Source organism: Lissotriton vulgaris, chromosome 2_1 (assembly GCF_964263255.1).
Source record: "Lissotriton vulgaris chromosome 2_1, aLisVul1.2, whole genome shotgun sequence".
In the NCBI taxonomy this organism is placed as follows: domain Eukaryota; kingdom Metazoa; phylum Chordata; class Amphibia; order Caudata; family Salamandridae; genus Lissotriton; species Lissotriton vulgaris.
Genome location: NC_141687.1, coordinates 60,061,259 through 60,078,190, shown reverse-complemented (window position 1 = coordinate 60,078,190; position 16,932 = coordinate 60,061,259). Strand labels below are relative to the sequence as shown.

Sequence of the window (16,932 nt, the reverse complement as noted above, 5' to 3'; positions counted from 1 at the left end):
CGACGTCAAACGCAGGACCGACCAACACCGCCTTTTGACGGGCAGGGATACTGCGACACAAAATTCCCCGGATCCAGCCTGATGCCTGGGGGTAATTCACAAGGGAAGGAAACTATAATGAATTGTCTATTTCAGAAGTGACAAGCACAAGGCATTCTTCAAGCAGCTAGTATTTAGGTCAAATGCCATAATATTTAAGTCCATTAGGCCCAAAGATCAAGATTACTGCCATGATTACGGTCTATGCAAATAAGGCTATCCCGACTGCAGTACACAACTTAAACAAACATCTAACAAATTCGACAACATATATGTATCATAATTGTAGGAAAGTGCCCTTACTGCATGATTGCCCCTAACATTTTTGCCAGATACCTGATGCAGTTTGTGTGGCCTGTGTCACTGCCAATCAGGTTCCCAGGGCCCGTGTCCTTTCCCTAACCTGTACCATTGTTTCCACAATTGGCACAACTCTGGAATACCTGTAAGCCCCTTGTAGGGGGTACCTATGGCACTAAGTGCATGGTAGCCAGGGAAAGGCCTCCAAGGGCTGCAGCATGTATTATGCCACCCTCAGAGACCTCTCACCTTAAACATGCACTAAAGCCATTGCAGCCTGTGTGTTGTGGTGCAGCTAAAAGTGAAGTCGATATGGCACACATCCCTCTGCGCCATGCCTGCCCAGCACTACATGAAGCCTAGGTACATCACCATTAAGGAACGGTGCCCTATACCTCACGTGAGGACATATCTGCATGAGCAGGCAGGTCCCTATAATAACTAAGGAAATTATTAGTAAAGCCATCCAGAGTATATGGTCTGGAAACTGGCCATTACAAGTTTCCTAACACCATTTTGGCTCTACGGAATCCTGGGATGTCTGGTATCAAACATAAGGAATAATAAAGCTGCACTTATTACAATGTCAGACTTATTATTCCCTGCACTCAGGGGACCCTTCTACAGGGGATCCCTGAATCAAACTAGCCTCTGGTGGGTTCCTGACTGGTGACCACCAGCCTGCCACCACACGACAAGTTTTGGGACCCCTGGGGTGGGATTATTCACTTCCTGGGCCCACAAACAAAGGCTTTCCTGGGTGGGGAGGTTCACACCTCCCCCAGGTCAGGAAGAGCCATCTGTGGCAGGCCAGCTTCAAAGGCTTTCCGCCTTTGCAACGCATCACACAGCCTCCAAAAACACTGGAGACCTACCCTGCGTTCCCTAAAGTCTAATTTCCTGTGGACACCAGAATTGTCCAACAGCAACCCAAGTCAGGACTCCAGATCCAGCTAGAAGTGCAGAGTGTTCATCACTCTGCACCAGACGCCCATGGCCCAAGTCAGAGTTGCCCAACACCCCAGGAAGGTCCACCCGGCAATCCTGACCTGGGATCCAGTGTTTGACCACTTCCTGCGACCTTCTCCTCGACACCTGCATCCTCATCCTGAAGGGACTACCCCACCCATGAGGTGCCAGACAGCATGTCCTGGTGTCCAGCAACTCTCCAACTTCATCCTCCAGTCATTGGTTCCCTTCTTCCAGTCTTCAGGTTCCACCCAGCAGCCTTTTTCCTCGACAGGCAATCTCCATATGAACGCATTGGGCTCTCAACACCTCCCAAGCACCCTGGACCAGACATCCCGCACCGCTGGTGGTGTAGTTTTGGTGCTAACCTGGGACACCCTTTGCCCTCGTCTTAACTCCAGAGCTGGTCTCCAAAGACAGAGTGGCCTGCCCGTGAGCAGCCACCAACCGAGCTACCCCATCCGCTAACATTTGCACTCTGCCGCCCAAGTGCCGCTGGTGGAGCACCTACTACTAACCAGAATCTTGGCATTACCGCCCCCTTGCCCCAAAACTCCATTACTAAAATCGTTTACTTACCTGCAAACCCAACACTGCGTTTTCCTCCATAGGTTTGCTTGGTGGGTTTTCTCAAAAATATTCTAAATGTTGAACTTGTCTTGCACTTCAACTAAAGTAACTTAGTATCTTCAAATAAGTTAACCTGCCTGGATTAGTTTATTTTGTGCAGTTTCAAAAGTAACTGTAAAGTAATTGCAAGTATTCTGACGAGTGTAAACACATTGTTCTACTGTAAAGCAACTTGTATGCTTCTACAAAACCAGTACACACTATACCTTGAAAAGTCATTGTATTGAAAGTATCACTTACCTGCTACTGAGTAATTCTTGGTTCTAATAAAAAATAAGTAACAACTTTTTATACAAACAATAGGTCTGGATTCAGTCCAAGTGTGACATAATTTCTTCCCTGAGTGTGCACAACACATTCTTAACACTACTGCGATAAAGTAGGATCTGCTTTCATGGTTACCCCCACTTTTTGCTGGTGTCATTGTGTTTTTCTGACTAGTCTGACTGGGATGCTCCTTATCACTACCCCAGTCTTTTTGCATCCTCCCTAAATTGGACCATGGTGAGTACTTAGGTACCCCCAGATTGGCTATTGGTATACCCTTTTAAGTCCCTAGTACAGATCTTTCCAACCTCTGTGTCGTGACACGGTACTGCGTCTCCTGCCATGTGTGGGAGTGTCGTGGTCTATTCAGCGTTAATGACGCAGTACGCAGAGAAAGGAGATGGAGACAGGCGACCACGTGAGCGCGGTCTTGTTTACCTTTTCCACACGCGGCGCATGTGCAGCGATCCGCACAGTAAAGTTGGCACTGGCTTGTTCCAGGCATAAGGGGTAACTACACCCAAATGACTGTTCTTTTGCTGAGCGAATTACACACACAACCACACTATCACGTCAACACACGCCTCTTTACAGCTAGACAATGGAATAAGCACCCACCACTAGATGGCAGCAACAGCGATCGAAGACTGCCGTTTTCTGATCGCATCAGGTTGGAAAATGGCACCACGTTTAGGAAGAACGGCGATGAGCGGAAGGCTAGCAGTAAGAAGGGAGTATCACCTCAGATAATCAAAGCAGCAAGAAACACTATAAATCACAGATCCAAGTGTAACTTATTTCAGTAGTTTTATTCAATGAAAAATATTTGAAATGTATGTGTGCACGGTCTAGGATTAAAATGAGGTTAACGATCAAAAAGGCATAGGTCTAAAGTTAATTTTGTTCAAAATTAAGTTTAGTGGCTTCAACTTTCCAGTCTGTTGCTGACACAGCCCGGCCCCTAGGTAGGTTGCAGATCATAGCACTAGCAGAGCAAAAGTTGTGTGTTTTATGTTTTTTCTAGCTATGAAAGGAGAAGATTGTAAATAAATGATTACATCAAATGGATTTTAGGTATGTGTTGTCAATAAGTGCAAAGTAAGTGAGAGATGTAGCCGGAACAAGTGGCTTTTCACCTTGGCCCTCATCTGTTTATTGGAAGGGCATTCGAGACCAGTGACTGATATCTTCTGTCCTTTCTGTTTTTACATGTGGTCCTTGTTTCGTTTGTTGGTTTGGACAGTCTATAGCAGACAGGATGTTGATAGTATTTGAATTTTCTCTGGATGTTCCTACGAATGGTGCTTTCTTGGGCTTTGAAAGTCAGGCAATGAGTTTTTAGAAAGTAATCCTAGCCTGCACATGGAACCAGTGAAGGCCTCTGATTTGCGGGCTGGTTCTTTTGCAAGTTTAGAACGAGGTGTACTACAGTGTTCCGAGCTATTTGTGATCTTGTTACTGGGTCTCCCATTTGGCCAGAGTACACTGCATTACTGAAGGGCACGCACAAATGTATTAGTGCGTGGACTACCATGGTCATAGTTTTTCTGGGGAACGGGTGGATGGCTTTCAACAGATTTTTTTTATTAACTTAATTTGGTAGAATGTCCCTTTAACCACCTCTGTGTTTGGGCATAGAAACCGAAGCCAGTCTCCTCCCACATTACTCAGATGACATTTGCTGTGATTGAGGATGATCTCTACGAAGAATAAAGGGGGTATATAATATTTATTTTGTTGAATAGGCGGACAGGCCTAGGTTAAAGATTTCTATTTTTGATCCATGTGCTATCTGCTACAAAATAGTGGATCATCAGTAATCAATGCTAGGGGTTTGCCTAAAGTGACAGGACACTACCCCTGCCCTAATTGTAGTATCTGCCACCTTACCAGCCACACTAAGACTCTCGAGTTAGAACCAGACAAAACATGGACACAAAGGGCACATACTAATTGCAACTCGGTAAACGTGATTTATCTTATCACGTGCCCTTGTGGACTACGTTACGTCGGCATGACCTCAAGGAAAGTCAAACTGAGGATCTGTGAACACCGGAGCAACATTAGATGTGGCCGAGTCACAACAAAACTGAGTGATCACTGCATACAGAGTAATCATACAACAAATCATATACGCTGGACAGTGATCGAACAGGTGGTTGCTGGGAATAACACACAGAGGATCCTATTCGAAAAAGAGCAAAGGTGGGTGCACCGTTTGGGAACCCACAGGAATGGCCTGAATGATAACATCCTGTGGTCTACGGTCCCCGGGAACTGAGACCCCCTTGGCATTCACAATCCTCACAATAATACCAAGGAGGATATATTTTGTTGCAGGACAAAACTTTTATTAATGACTACCACTCACATTTTATGCCGTTCCTAATCTCCTTATACATACATAAAAATATATATCTTTTTCTTGATCAACACCATATACACTTTTTCATTGCTGATCACAACCTGCATATAAGTACACTTATCATAACCAAACTAAGCCATATAGGCTACCTAGCATCCTACATAGAAAGCGTTGTAAGCAACCCCTATACATTTCTTCTTTAATACAGGGGTGGCCCTTTACGAATTCAGTTTGTTTTGTACCTACGCTTATCCTCCCAGTCTCTTCTCTCTGTACCCCGGTTTAGGAAGTGCAAATCGGGAGGGATGAAATTCTCTGTTCTCGCCCCAACTTTCTGGAACACCTTCCCTCCCCCCCCCATAAGATCTGCTGCCTCCTATCTTGAGTTCCGCAGAGTGCTCAAAACATTTCTTTACTTGCAAGCCTTCTCCCTCTAGCATCTGCCCCCCTGTTTCGGAGGGTCTGCATCCTTCAGCGCCAAGAAACCGCCTGCTAAACGTGCGCTTAACAAATACTTTTGAATTCAAATTCATACTATCCCTATAGCTCTGGGTATAATTATGGGTTAACTAGCGCGGTTTGCCGCCATGGAACACACCCCTTTTCACTCAGGGGACATGGGGTTAAAACCAACAACGCCGTGGTTCCCAATGCGTTATTTGTTTTTTTGATTATTTTTTCCTATTTTTTTCCTGTTCAATAAATAACTTTAACGCACTTGCGGTCGCTGCTTACTATTAGCTCTACACACGGTTGCCATGACAATTCAAGACAACCGTCTACCTTCCCTCTGATCCTGGTGACGACACTGCCTCGGCAGATTGGCCCAACGGCAACCACGTGACAATCACGGGACCGCCACGGTAACCAATCGGAGCGCGGCAGGTTGGGAAGCCGGAAGTGTTCGATGCCACGAACGGCGCTTTCAATCCCTTCTTAAGACTATTTATACCCCTCGCCCACGGGACGCCTCAGTCTTCGGGGTCCGGCGCAGGGGCATGCAGGTGCTAAAACGGGTGCTTAGCAAAGGAGGCGTGAGTAACTTGGAAGACAGATAAGTACTTCATCTGCATGTTGAGATTATCTCATGACCCTCCTATTTGTGTTCTTTTAGCCCCCCCCCTCCCGAGACCCATGACGCTTAGAACTGTAGCGCCCTCTGTAAGAGCGTGTTTTTGTATTGTGCGTTTTTATGATTTAGTTGTAATGATTGTTAGAAGCCCAATTAAGCACTGAGAGCTACGCTTGTTTGATTTTTGCCACTCATGAGATTTACAATTATGGGCATTTTTCACGATGTTTTCCGCCCCCGTGTAGCCTTAGCCACAATATGAGATATGAAGGATATTCATCCTCTCTCCATAATATTGTTGTTACCGCTTATGAGCACAAGTTCACTGTATTCTCACTCGTACTCGATATATGGCTATGATGTCACTAAGGTAACACCCATAAGCAAGTGTGTACACTCTTAAATGACAACGGACATTATTTTAAACTTCAAATCTCTTTTCTTCCTTTCTATTCATGTTTTGCATGTCATATGTCTATGTCTATGTCTCAGAATAAACTCGGTTCCACTCTAATACGTCGGAATCTTAGAAACCTTTACTTTTTACATACAAGAAACCCCAGGTTAGGGTGGGCCTTAGCGCGCCCATACCACTGTTTTTTTTTTATAAAACACTAATCCCTTGCACATTGGTCCCGACGAATGCCTGATTCATCACATAGGCTGAAACATGTTGACCTGATCACTACAACTAAGGATAACCTCGGACTTCTAATCTTGGTCCTTTATCCTTCACTGTTTTTACTCTGTCCAATTGGCAAAACTAATAAAAGATATTTGACCTAATTGCGACATTTTAACCTTTCACGAACAAAGAACCAGCTCCGCAGTAACTCTGGCGTCGTAGCACACTGGGTGGCATTCGGTCACTACCGGTGGGGCCCAATGATGAAGCATGTCACCAACTAGTGGTGAGTGAGGGCCTTCTACAAAAACCTAATAAGGTTTCATTCATAACGGCCATAGACTGTGTACCAGTTTCACTTGCTGACAATTTAACTTTTTTGTCTTACAGTCACTTTAATTGCGACGCTCCTTTGTTGTTTTTGTATGATTACCCCAGGGGAATAGGAGAGTCTCCTTCCCTTCCCTTACTCTCTTATTGTTCAAAGCTATCTGGGGGCATCCATGTTTCCATAGCTTAAGGCAGTGCTTTCCAGATTTTCCGTAGCCAGATGCAATATGTAAAAAAGAAGTCAGACAGAATGCAAAGGCCATAATCTATGCAAAGGTCATAATCTGATTGCTCATCTTTTACACATGGCTTAATTTATTTGCACATACTAGTAGTATTGGTTAAGTGCAATATTTGCTTTGCCTGCACGCCTCTGCGTGCCTGTCATTACTCCTGCAAGCCAACCCCTCGTCAACTCCTAGCAGGGATAACTCTCCTGTCAGAATCTACCTCTCCTGCCAACCTCTCTCACTCAGTCTCCTCCTGTCAGTCATATTCCTGACCCCCTCATGTCAGTCAGCCTATTTAAAAAAATATGAATGAAAGGTTTTTGTGTGATATGTTGTGTCCCCATAAATTTTGTATCTACAATTTCTATGACACATGTATTTCTCCTTCACTTATATGCAGTTAATGTAACTTCCAGTTTGCTAGTAAAACTGAATTACAGGGCTGCAAAAAGATGCATGTATAAAAATGCAGCTAATTAATACTCTGGTTTGCTAGTAAAACTGAATTACGGTGTCGCGAAAGGATCCATGTCTAAAAAGTGTCACCAACGTGAAAAGTTTGGAAAGCACGGCCCTCCTAATGCTGAGCCAAGGGGAAGGTAGGATAATAGGTTTCCTGTCACAAGGGGTTGACTTCGTATATTGGGCCATGGTAGGGGCATTTGCCAGCTCCAATAGACTGCTTTGTACTTCCCATTTGGTGCCCTCCATGCATACTACAGTTGGAACCAGTTCAGGGAGCCATTGGCTCCCGCTCTGTCATGAAACTGGACAAAGGACATGGGAGTATCTTCCCCACTGTCTAGCCCCTCCTCTGGGAGGGACCCCTGAATAGTCCCAACCCTTTCCTTAGGGTACTTATGGGGGTTACCTCTGAGTGGGTCGTTAGATTCGTCGTGGGACAATATTCACATCCAAAACCACTTCAGCTTCAACCGTCTGGGCACTTTGGACTTCGCTTTGGGAACTGAGACTGCATCTGAAGACTCCTGCTGCTCCTGGTTTTGTCGTCCTGCCAGTCTTCTGCATTGCCTGTCCTGTGCTCCATACAGGTTCTTCTCCAGGCCTGTGGGCATCCAAGAGCTCTGAAGGAATCTCCCTTGGAGTGAAGGAGTCGCTCCCCTGCATCTGTAGGCACCGCAACAAGGCTGACCAGTCTGCTGCTCCTGACGTCACAAGGACTTCGCAAGTCCCAGCAATACAGAACTCCCTCAAGGCGGGCACGGTCTTCACAGCAAGTTGGAAGCCAGTATCCCTCGCTGGAACCACTGGAGAAGTACCCCTGTGCACTGTGTTGACTTGTTGTTGCAAAGACTTGCCGACTCTTGAGCAGAGCTCTTCGGGCTCCAGCATCTCTTGCTGCCAAGATCTTCGTCCTCACTACATGCTCTGCACCGTCAGCCTGCATCATTGGTGAGCTGCTTGAGGTCCTCTTGAAACTCCTGTGCCTTTGGGTCCTATTGAGGATCTTCTTTGGCTTCAATGTGCTCCCTTGTTTTCTCAGGACCTACTCTGACATACCTGCTTGTGGTGAGTCCCTTGGACCTTGCTGGACTAGACTGCACCTTTTTAGTATGCCACGTTTGTAGCCGCTGCCAAGGCTTGTTGGTGCTCCGGCCAGACAACTACCACCTGGCTCTCAACATCCGAGGTGGGACAGCTCGTGAACGGCTCCTGGTCTTCCACAAGGTCATCTGGCACGCACTGCGCCAAGTCACTGCCAAATCTCCTACATCAGCGGGCATTAGTCTTCCGTGCCTCCTGATCACTCCTGAGTGGCACAGATTATCCCCTCTGCTTGCAGGTACTTCCCTTCCTGAATCCACCCTCGGGTTCCACCGGACACTATCACCTTCTTCACCAGCAGCATCTTTACTGAAGTCCTCCATTGTGCTCTACGGCAGTTTCCTACTTCAATTTGCACATGGGCACCCGGCTTCCTTGTTGTAGGTATCCTGGTTCCCGGGGTATCCAAATGCACAGGTGGGATGAACTCCAAGCTTCCATTTTCCACTGGGTTTCTTCAGGGTCCTCTGGAAAGGGGAGGTTCTTGAAAACTGCAATCACAACTCCACCACTGGCTTGTGTTGAGCACACGGTCATGTTTCCACTCTACACACCTCTATCTTTGGGGTTCCTGAGTATTTACCTTGGGTCCCCGTCCCTTCTAAGTCGTCTGGGTCCAGTCTCGACTTAGGTCGTGGTTTGCATTCCACGTTATTAGTATATGGTTCGTCTCCCCCTGGGAACCACAGTGCATTTGTTCTACTTACGTGTACTATTACTGAAGTATTGTGTGTATTATGATTATATATACAAGGAGGAGCTATTGCAACGTTTTAGTGTTCATAATAAATACATATTTTTATAACTACAGTGTTTTTTTTTTTACTAAACAAACACTATATGATTAGTACTGGTAACACAAGATACTTTACACTCATTCTGGACTAAGCCTGAAGGTTGCTCTCCACAGCTTCAACTTGGAGCTTTCTAAGATTGTCTAGGACCACTAAAATTACCATACGTGTTGTCTGGAATAGTGCAGGGTGCACCACTTACAGAAGTGTGCACCATATACTAAGCTAGGCTCCTACAACTACCCTCTGATGAGCCAGATTGCTCAAGCACACAACCACAAGAGAGAGTAAGGTATTATCTACTTTAGCCTCTGCTATACCTCTGAGGATCCACTGGATTGTGCACACTACCTTACTTTGCTATAGTATATACAGAGCCAGTTTACTACAATAATGTTCCAAGGACAACTGCCAATGCATCAGCTACCAAATGGATTGCTTTAAAGAGAACTTCTAGAATGCCCAGACTTCAGGATACTCCAACACTAATTTATGATCCAAGAAGAGGAGAGGAGTTGGCCTAACGGCTAGGGCAGTCGACCTCAAATCTGGGGAACGGGTTCGAGTCTCGGCAATGGCGCTGAACATCCTGTGATTCTGGTCAAATCACTTAATCTCCCCATGCCTAACATAACGAATGTGTCCTCATGTTAATCAGCTGGTGCTATTTACAGCGCTCTGATAACTTTCACGAAAAAAGAAAGTTTATCAAATCCTACTCATCTGCTGACATCCTATAAAAGAATTTACGCAAGAGGGTCTGTTTATCAGCAAACCTTGGTCTGGGCAATCTGTGCTGATTTACTTTGTGCCTGTTACATATTCGTCAGACAATCCCAATATGTTTTCATAAAGACATTGTATGGTTACAGATCCCATTATTACAGAACTCAAGTTCAAGTATGATGATTTAAGCAGTTATGAAAAATTAACATGCATAACTCAGACAAAACTTACATTGCATTGTACGAATTCCAGTCGAGAGTAAGTGGGGATTGTGTGCTTTCCGTGCAGTGAGAGGATAAGGTAAGATATCGCGGAATTATCACCTGCTGCCCAACTTTGTTGTTTTGAGAGAGCACCACATTAAAACTGTACCTCTTTAAATGGAGAATGAGGATCCTAAGAAAAGAGAAAACAATGGTTGTTCATTGCTTGTCACCTATCGGGCCACATTTCTATGCACAGCGTTTGAGACAGAAGAACATGAGACACCAGGAAACATTAAGCTTAGTTATACAGGAGATGATGGAAGGTGAGGACAACCATACATGCATCTGAACCTAGTGCTCGATCAGAACCACTGCAGGACCTTTGGGAAATGTAATTGTAGGTGGTTTGATTGAGCCATTACATGATTACTCCTGGATATGCCAAATGACCAGAACACAGGGAAGACTTTATGCAAATGAGCTTGCTGGACCATTATGAGGAAACAAAAACATGCAACACTTGAGGAATGGAGTGGCTTTAAGTAAATTAGAAATTGGGAGTAGAATGTGCATGACATTCTGGGAGTAACCTGGCATTTTGAACAAAAAGAATACTCAAGTACACAGTGATCTCTTAAAAGTTGTTTTCAAGTATGTTCATTGAACATAGAAATCAAAACATTTACACAAAACTGACATTTATCACTTCTATATTCACAAAACGCTCAAATTGAAAAAACATTTAAAAGTGCAGCTGGAGAAATTTGACAAGCAACTCATGGTTGAATTTGGGAACATATCCACAATACAAACAAACTTTCAGAAAGCACTGCAAATTACTCCTTCGTACCCTTGACAACTGCCAAGATCACAAATTACAATTTTGGTCTAAAAGATGGGGGTCACTGGTCATGTTTTTCAGTGTTGTACATAATACGACTGCCCTGTAATTCTGCCATGGAGTCAAAAGGCCTACAACCGATGAACCATTGTAGACATGAAACAAGTCACCAATTGTCAATATATTGTGCACTATTGTCAGAGTGAGAGCCTTGTCAAGATACGAAATGAGAATTTACTGTATTTTGCCTTGTGATTTTGATTCCTACTCTTTAATAAAAAAGAATTGAAGAAAAAAAAAAGGCCTAGAACACGGTTACTGAAGTAAGAAAAAATATAGGAAAAGACCGAAACTAAACTCAGATATAGGATTAATTCAGTAAAGTACAAAGAAATGTAACGATACGCCGCTTCGAAGTACTTAGCAGCTATTCGTCAGCATGTTTGTCAATTCCACTACAAAACTCTACACTAAAGGCAGATCAGGTTACCACTCACTAGGGACTTACAGCTTGGAAGTGTGCAAATTATTGTTCGTCAAAGTGTTTTGAGTCACGAGTTACAGTGGTGACTCCTCTTGCTTGCAATGCACATGGTCATAGACTTAATTGTTTTCCGGTTGGCAGGTGAGGATGGAGTGAAAGGATAGTGTATCCCATGTAGATGACCATGTAATGTGATGAATAATTTATTTGAATGCAAGAAGCCCAAGTCACCGGGGTGGAGGGTGGACGCATGCGGATCTACAGCACCACATGCCAAACAGATGCTTACAGGGTTACATCCACCTTTTGGTGGCGTGTGTGGCTGTAGATGCACATGCTTAGCACAAACTAAAAAGCTGTTCCCCTTGTAAGCAGTGACTAACTTGTACCAGGTGCATTTGTTTGAAATAATGCATGTACTACTGCTTGACCAACATTTGCCTGTTGTCGTGCCATAACATCTACACAGTAATGTTATGTAAATGTATTAAGTGTAATCCATGTAGCTGCTTTACACGTGTCGGCTATTGGAATTTTCCCTAAAAATGCCATAGAATCCTCTTTTTTGCGTGCAGTGGTCTTTTGGTGGGATAGGAAGAGGACTTTTGGCTTTAGCATAGCAGGTTTGGATACATTTTACTATCCAATGTGCAATGCCCGATTTGGAAGTTTCTTTACTTTATGTGGTTTGGAAAATGCAACAAACAGTTGAGTTCCCTGGAAGAATTGTGTTCTATCTATATAGTACATTAGTGCGCTTTTAAAATCTAAATTAAGTAATGCTCTTTCTGCCACTGAATATGGTTGAAGAAAAAAATACAGGCAATTCAATGTATTGATTCAAGTGAAATTTGCTTACTACCCTAGGCTGAAATTTAGGATTAGTTCTTAAAATTACTTTGTCTTTATGTGCTTGGAAAAATTGTTTCTCTAAAGTTAGTGCTTGAATTTCTCCTACTCTTCCAAGTGTAGAAATTGCAATGAGAAAAGCGAGTTTCCATGATAAAAATTATAGCGGACAGTAGTGCAATTCTGACACAATATTAAGATTCCACACTAGTGTAGGTGGAATAACTCTTAAGGCCTTGTATATACGCTTTAATTACAGGAATTCTAAATATAGAGGTTTGTTCTCCATTCTGAAATTATAGAAGGCAGTAAGATGTATTTTTATAGAAGTAAAAGCTAACCCCGCAACTTGTAAATGAAACCGGTAAGATGGAATGTTTTGACGTGGTGCATTTGCGGATCAATATTTTTTGATGAACCATAAAAAAGTGTTTTCACTTTGCTGCATAGCATGCCCGTGTTGTGTACCTTCTTGCTTCTTTTAAGATATCCATACATTCTTGTGGTAGATTTAGGGATCCCAATTCTTAGACTTAGGGAGCCAAATTGCAAGATTGAGTGATCTGGGAAGCTTATGGTCCTTGGTTCGGAGTGAGATTTTGTCTTTTGGGTAGTAGTTGATGAGAGACTACTGATAACGCTAGTAATGTGGTGATCCACGGTTGCCTGAACCACGAGGCAGCAACTAGGATGAGTGTCAGATGTCTGCCTCATATCCGTTGTAATAACGTACCACTGCTATTCTGCCATCTTAATAGATTTGTGTTTCTAATACTGGTATAAATACCCATTATTAACATAGTAATATCATTCACAATAGACAATCTCTGTAAATTGTGAATAATAAATATTAAAACTCAGCTAAAAAAACACAATCCATAAGAAATCTTCATAAAGTGCTTAGTGCAATTTGTGCAAACTCAGCAAATTACAGTACATACAGCCTTTGAATATAGTACCACTAATTTGTTCCGAAATCAAAGTCCTTTTCTTTTTTTTTTACAACAGTTCTTCTTTGTTACGGTCTTCTTTGTAAACATAAGCCACTAGTGCAAATACTGGGTGTCGATGTCTAAAGTGTACAAGTGCTAATAAATCGCCTAGGTGCAAAAAGATTTGTTTTAAAAGTAGAAAACAGATCAAATTGATAATTGTGCAATTAAAGAACCTTAGTGTTCTGACTATTTAACAGATGTTGAGACAGCTTTTAAGTTCTTCTTACTTTGCTACAATTCAGATATAAATATCTTCAGTTGTCTTATTGCCTTTCTTTTATACTGTCCCATCAGATTACTTCATAAACATGTGTATAGGTCCTCAGTCATGTTTAGACCTCCAGGGTGTTTGGAATCTAACTCAAGAGTGTATGTACTTTCTAATCTGCGTAAGGCCTTTTCTCTATTACCTCCCCTTTTGTTGATGGGTACTGTATTGATTAGAAAGTATCTCAGGTGGCTGGGATTGGACTCATGTTGATCACCGAAATGTCGAGCCACTGGGTGGGTACACACACACACACACACACTAATGAACCCACGAAGGGTACATACAAACAGAACATCGGTCATCGGCCGAAGATGGAACGACAAGCTGGCGCCCAGCCACATGACCCTGTAAAAAAGTAAGAGGGGATGGAAATCACACCCCAGAAAAAGTAAGCAGACAGAAACCAACACTACAGTTACGATCAAGAGGCCGAGACACAGTTGAGGGGAAACAACTCGGCTTTGTTAAAATTCATCTTTTAAAACTTCTGTACTTCCATTAGAGCTCCTCTCTGTGTTTACCGCCTTGAACACCAAACAGCGGAACTAACGCTGCACCGAAGGAAAGATTTCACGGCCGCCCTCGCTGCTTAGCGCGAGGCCACGCCCACCCGCTAGGCCACGCCCACCTCCCAGCCTATGAATAGCGCTGGCTGATAGCGCGTGCACCAGTTACTGAAGACCTTTGAGGCGGAAGCCGAAGGTGCTGTGACTCGATTTTTAAAATTGTTTATTTTGTTAAAATTCATCTTTTAAAACTTCTGTACTTCCATTAGAGCTCCTCTCTGTGTTTACCGCCTTGAACACCAAACAGCGGACCTAACGCTGCACCGAAGGAAAGATTTCACGGCCGCCCTCGCTGCTTAGCGCGAGGCCACGCCCACCCGCTAGGCCACGCCCACCTCCCAGCCTATGAATAGCGCTGGCTGATAGCGCGTGCACCAGTTACTGAAGACCTCTGAGGCGGAAGCCGGAGGTGCTGTGACTCGATTTTTAAAATTGTTTATTTTGTTAAAATTCACCTTTAAAACTTCTGTACTTCCATTAGAGCTCCTCTCTGTGTTTACCGCCTTGAACACCAAACAGCGGACCTAACGCTGCACCGAAGGAAAGATTTCACGGCCGCCCTCGCTGCTTAGCGCGAGGCCACGCCCACCCGCTAGGCCACACCCACCTCCCAGCCCTCTAAATGTGCCTTCCTCGCAAGCGCAGAGGACGAGCGCAGCGGGAGCGCCTAAGGCAAGCCCGTCTGCGCCCGTCCTCGCCAAGTCATCGCCTCTCACCAGTCCCCCTGGCCTTACTCCATCAGCACCCCTCTATTATGATAAAGAGCAACTACTTGCCTGGAACCCTGGACGGTCCTGCGCAAACATTACTGGTACGCCTGGTCTCACTTGCCTTCAATGTCAAACTTGTGAATTTTGTACCACTAATCCCCATACCATTCGACTGCTTCTAGAACCTGACAATCCCACCCCCATCACGATTCTCCATCTCAACGTGAGGTCACTAGCCAAGCACCACCTCGAGGTAAACTCCCTCATTTTGGACGAAAATCCTGACATCCTCTTCCTTTGTGAAACCTGGTTACGGGATGGCACCTCTGCCATACCCAACCTTACGCTACCAGACGACTACCTTATGTCGACCATCAATAGGGATGGAAGAGGAGGCGGTATCGCCATAATTTATAAGAAAATATTTTCTTGTTCATTTGCTAAAGAGGAACTGCCCGACTGTGAAAGCGCCCACTTTAAAATCACCATAAACCCCAACTTCACTGTGTCAGGCCTATACATCTATCGCCCGCCTGGCCCTGCTTCTAAATTTATTGAAGCTCTTCTTGAGACAGCTACCTCTCTAATCATAAAAAATTCTAATTTTACTATTCTAGGCGATCTCAACCTTCACTTTGACCTGCTAAACGACGTTACGATCAAAAATCTCCTCGCGGATCTCTCTGCATTGCAACTCAATTCTCTTATTTTAACTCCAACACACCTAGCTGGCCACATTCTAGATCCAGTTTTCACTAACATGGAGAAACTTAAATCAGAGACACCCTTACCGATGGCATGGACTGATCATTACCTTATCAAACTGGCCATACCGGTCAACAAAAGCAGGCACAAAACCGCATCGACCCGTCGTCTAAAAAGACCATGGCACAAGCTGTCACGCAATGACCTCCACACCACCCTGGGGGAATTTCCCCATGACACCAATTCTGACATCAACGCCAATTACAGCGCTTTTCATGATTGGATTACGAGAGGGCTAGATGTCCTCATCCCAGCTAAATGGTCGAAAGGACGTAACTCTCCTTCCAACCCTTGGTACAATGATACCCTCAAAATCTTACGCAAAGACTGTAAAAGGGCGGAGCGCCTCTGGCGAAGGGATTATAACAGCGAAGAAAAATCCAACTATCTACTACTACAAAAAAGGTACCATAAAGCCATCCGTGCTGCGCGAACTGCCTTTTATGCTGACAAAATCGACTCCAGTCCCACCCCTGCCAAAGAAGTCTTTAAACTCGTTCAAGAACTTTAGAGCAGCAAATCCCCCCTCCCCAGTATGTCCTCCGCGCAACAATGCAAGGATCTTGCGAAATTCTTTGTCGACAAGGTACAGAAAATGTACACTTCCTTTCCTCAGCACTCCCCCAGCCCTTCCAACAGCCCTTCTCTTCCCTCCAACTATTCTACCTTGACCCACATCCCGGAAATTTCCGGTGATAACCTCATCAAACTATGCCAAAAAGTTAAAACTGGTTCACCGGCTGACCCCATGCGCCCGGCACAATTTTTAGAGTCACTCAACTTCTTTCTTCCTTCACTCACCTCCATTTTGAACCTCTCCTTTACCTCAGCGAGTGTGCCATCTGCCTGGAAGCAAGCATGGGTTTCACCCATCATCAAGAAGCCCACTCTAGACCCATCTAAACCGGAGAACTATCGACCTATCTCCTTGCTCCCATGGCTTTCCAAACTCGCTGAAGCACATGTGAACACTACTCTATCCCAGCACATGGTCAATAATAACATCCTGGACCCATCTCAAAACGGGTTCAGACCAGGCCATAGTACTGAGTCTGCTCTTTTGGCCACCACAGATCATCTCCGAACGATTTTAGATGCCGGTCAAAGTGCTGCGCTGATTCTTCTTGACCTCAGCGCGGCCTTTGACACGGTATCCCACGACATCCTTCTCAATCGTTTAGAGACATTTGGAGTATCTGGCCATGCTTTGGACTGGTTCCGATCCTTTCTCAAAGAAAGATCCTTTCGGGTCTCTGCCCCCCCCCCTTTCTATCCAAATCCCACCCCATTGCACAGGGAGTTCCGCAGGGCTCTGCGTTGAGCCCATCCCTT

The 16,932-nt window shown here is 44.5% G+C and overlaps 1 protein-coding gene across 2 annotated transcripts in view; it reads right to left on the bottom strand.

Annotated features, from left to right (window-relative positions):
• Positions 1-16,932, bottom strand: part of USP37 (ubiquitin specific peptidase 37) — a 391,659-nt gene that overhangs the window by 203,616 nt on the left and 171,111 nt on the right. For both annotated transcript variants that reach the window (XM_086954456.1, XM_086954457.1), the window contains exon 15: positions 10,145-10,309. In XM_086954456.1, coding sequence (XP_086810582.1) covers positions 10,145-10,309 — 165 coding nt within the window. The remainder of the gene's footprint in view (positions 1-10,144; positions 10,310-16,932) is intronic.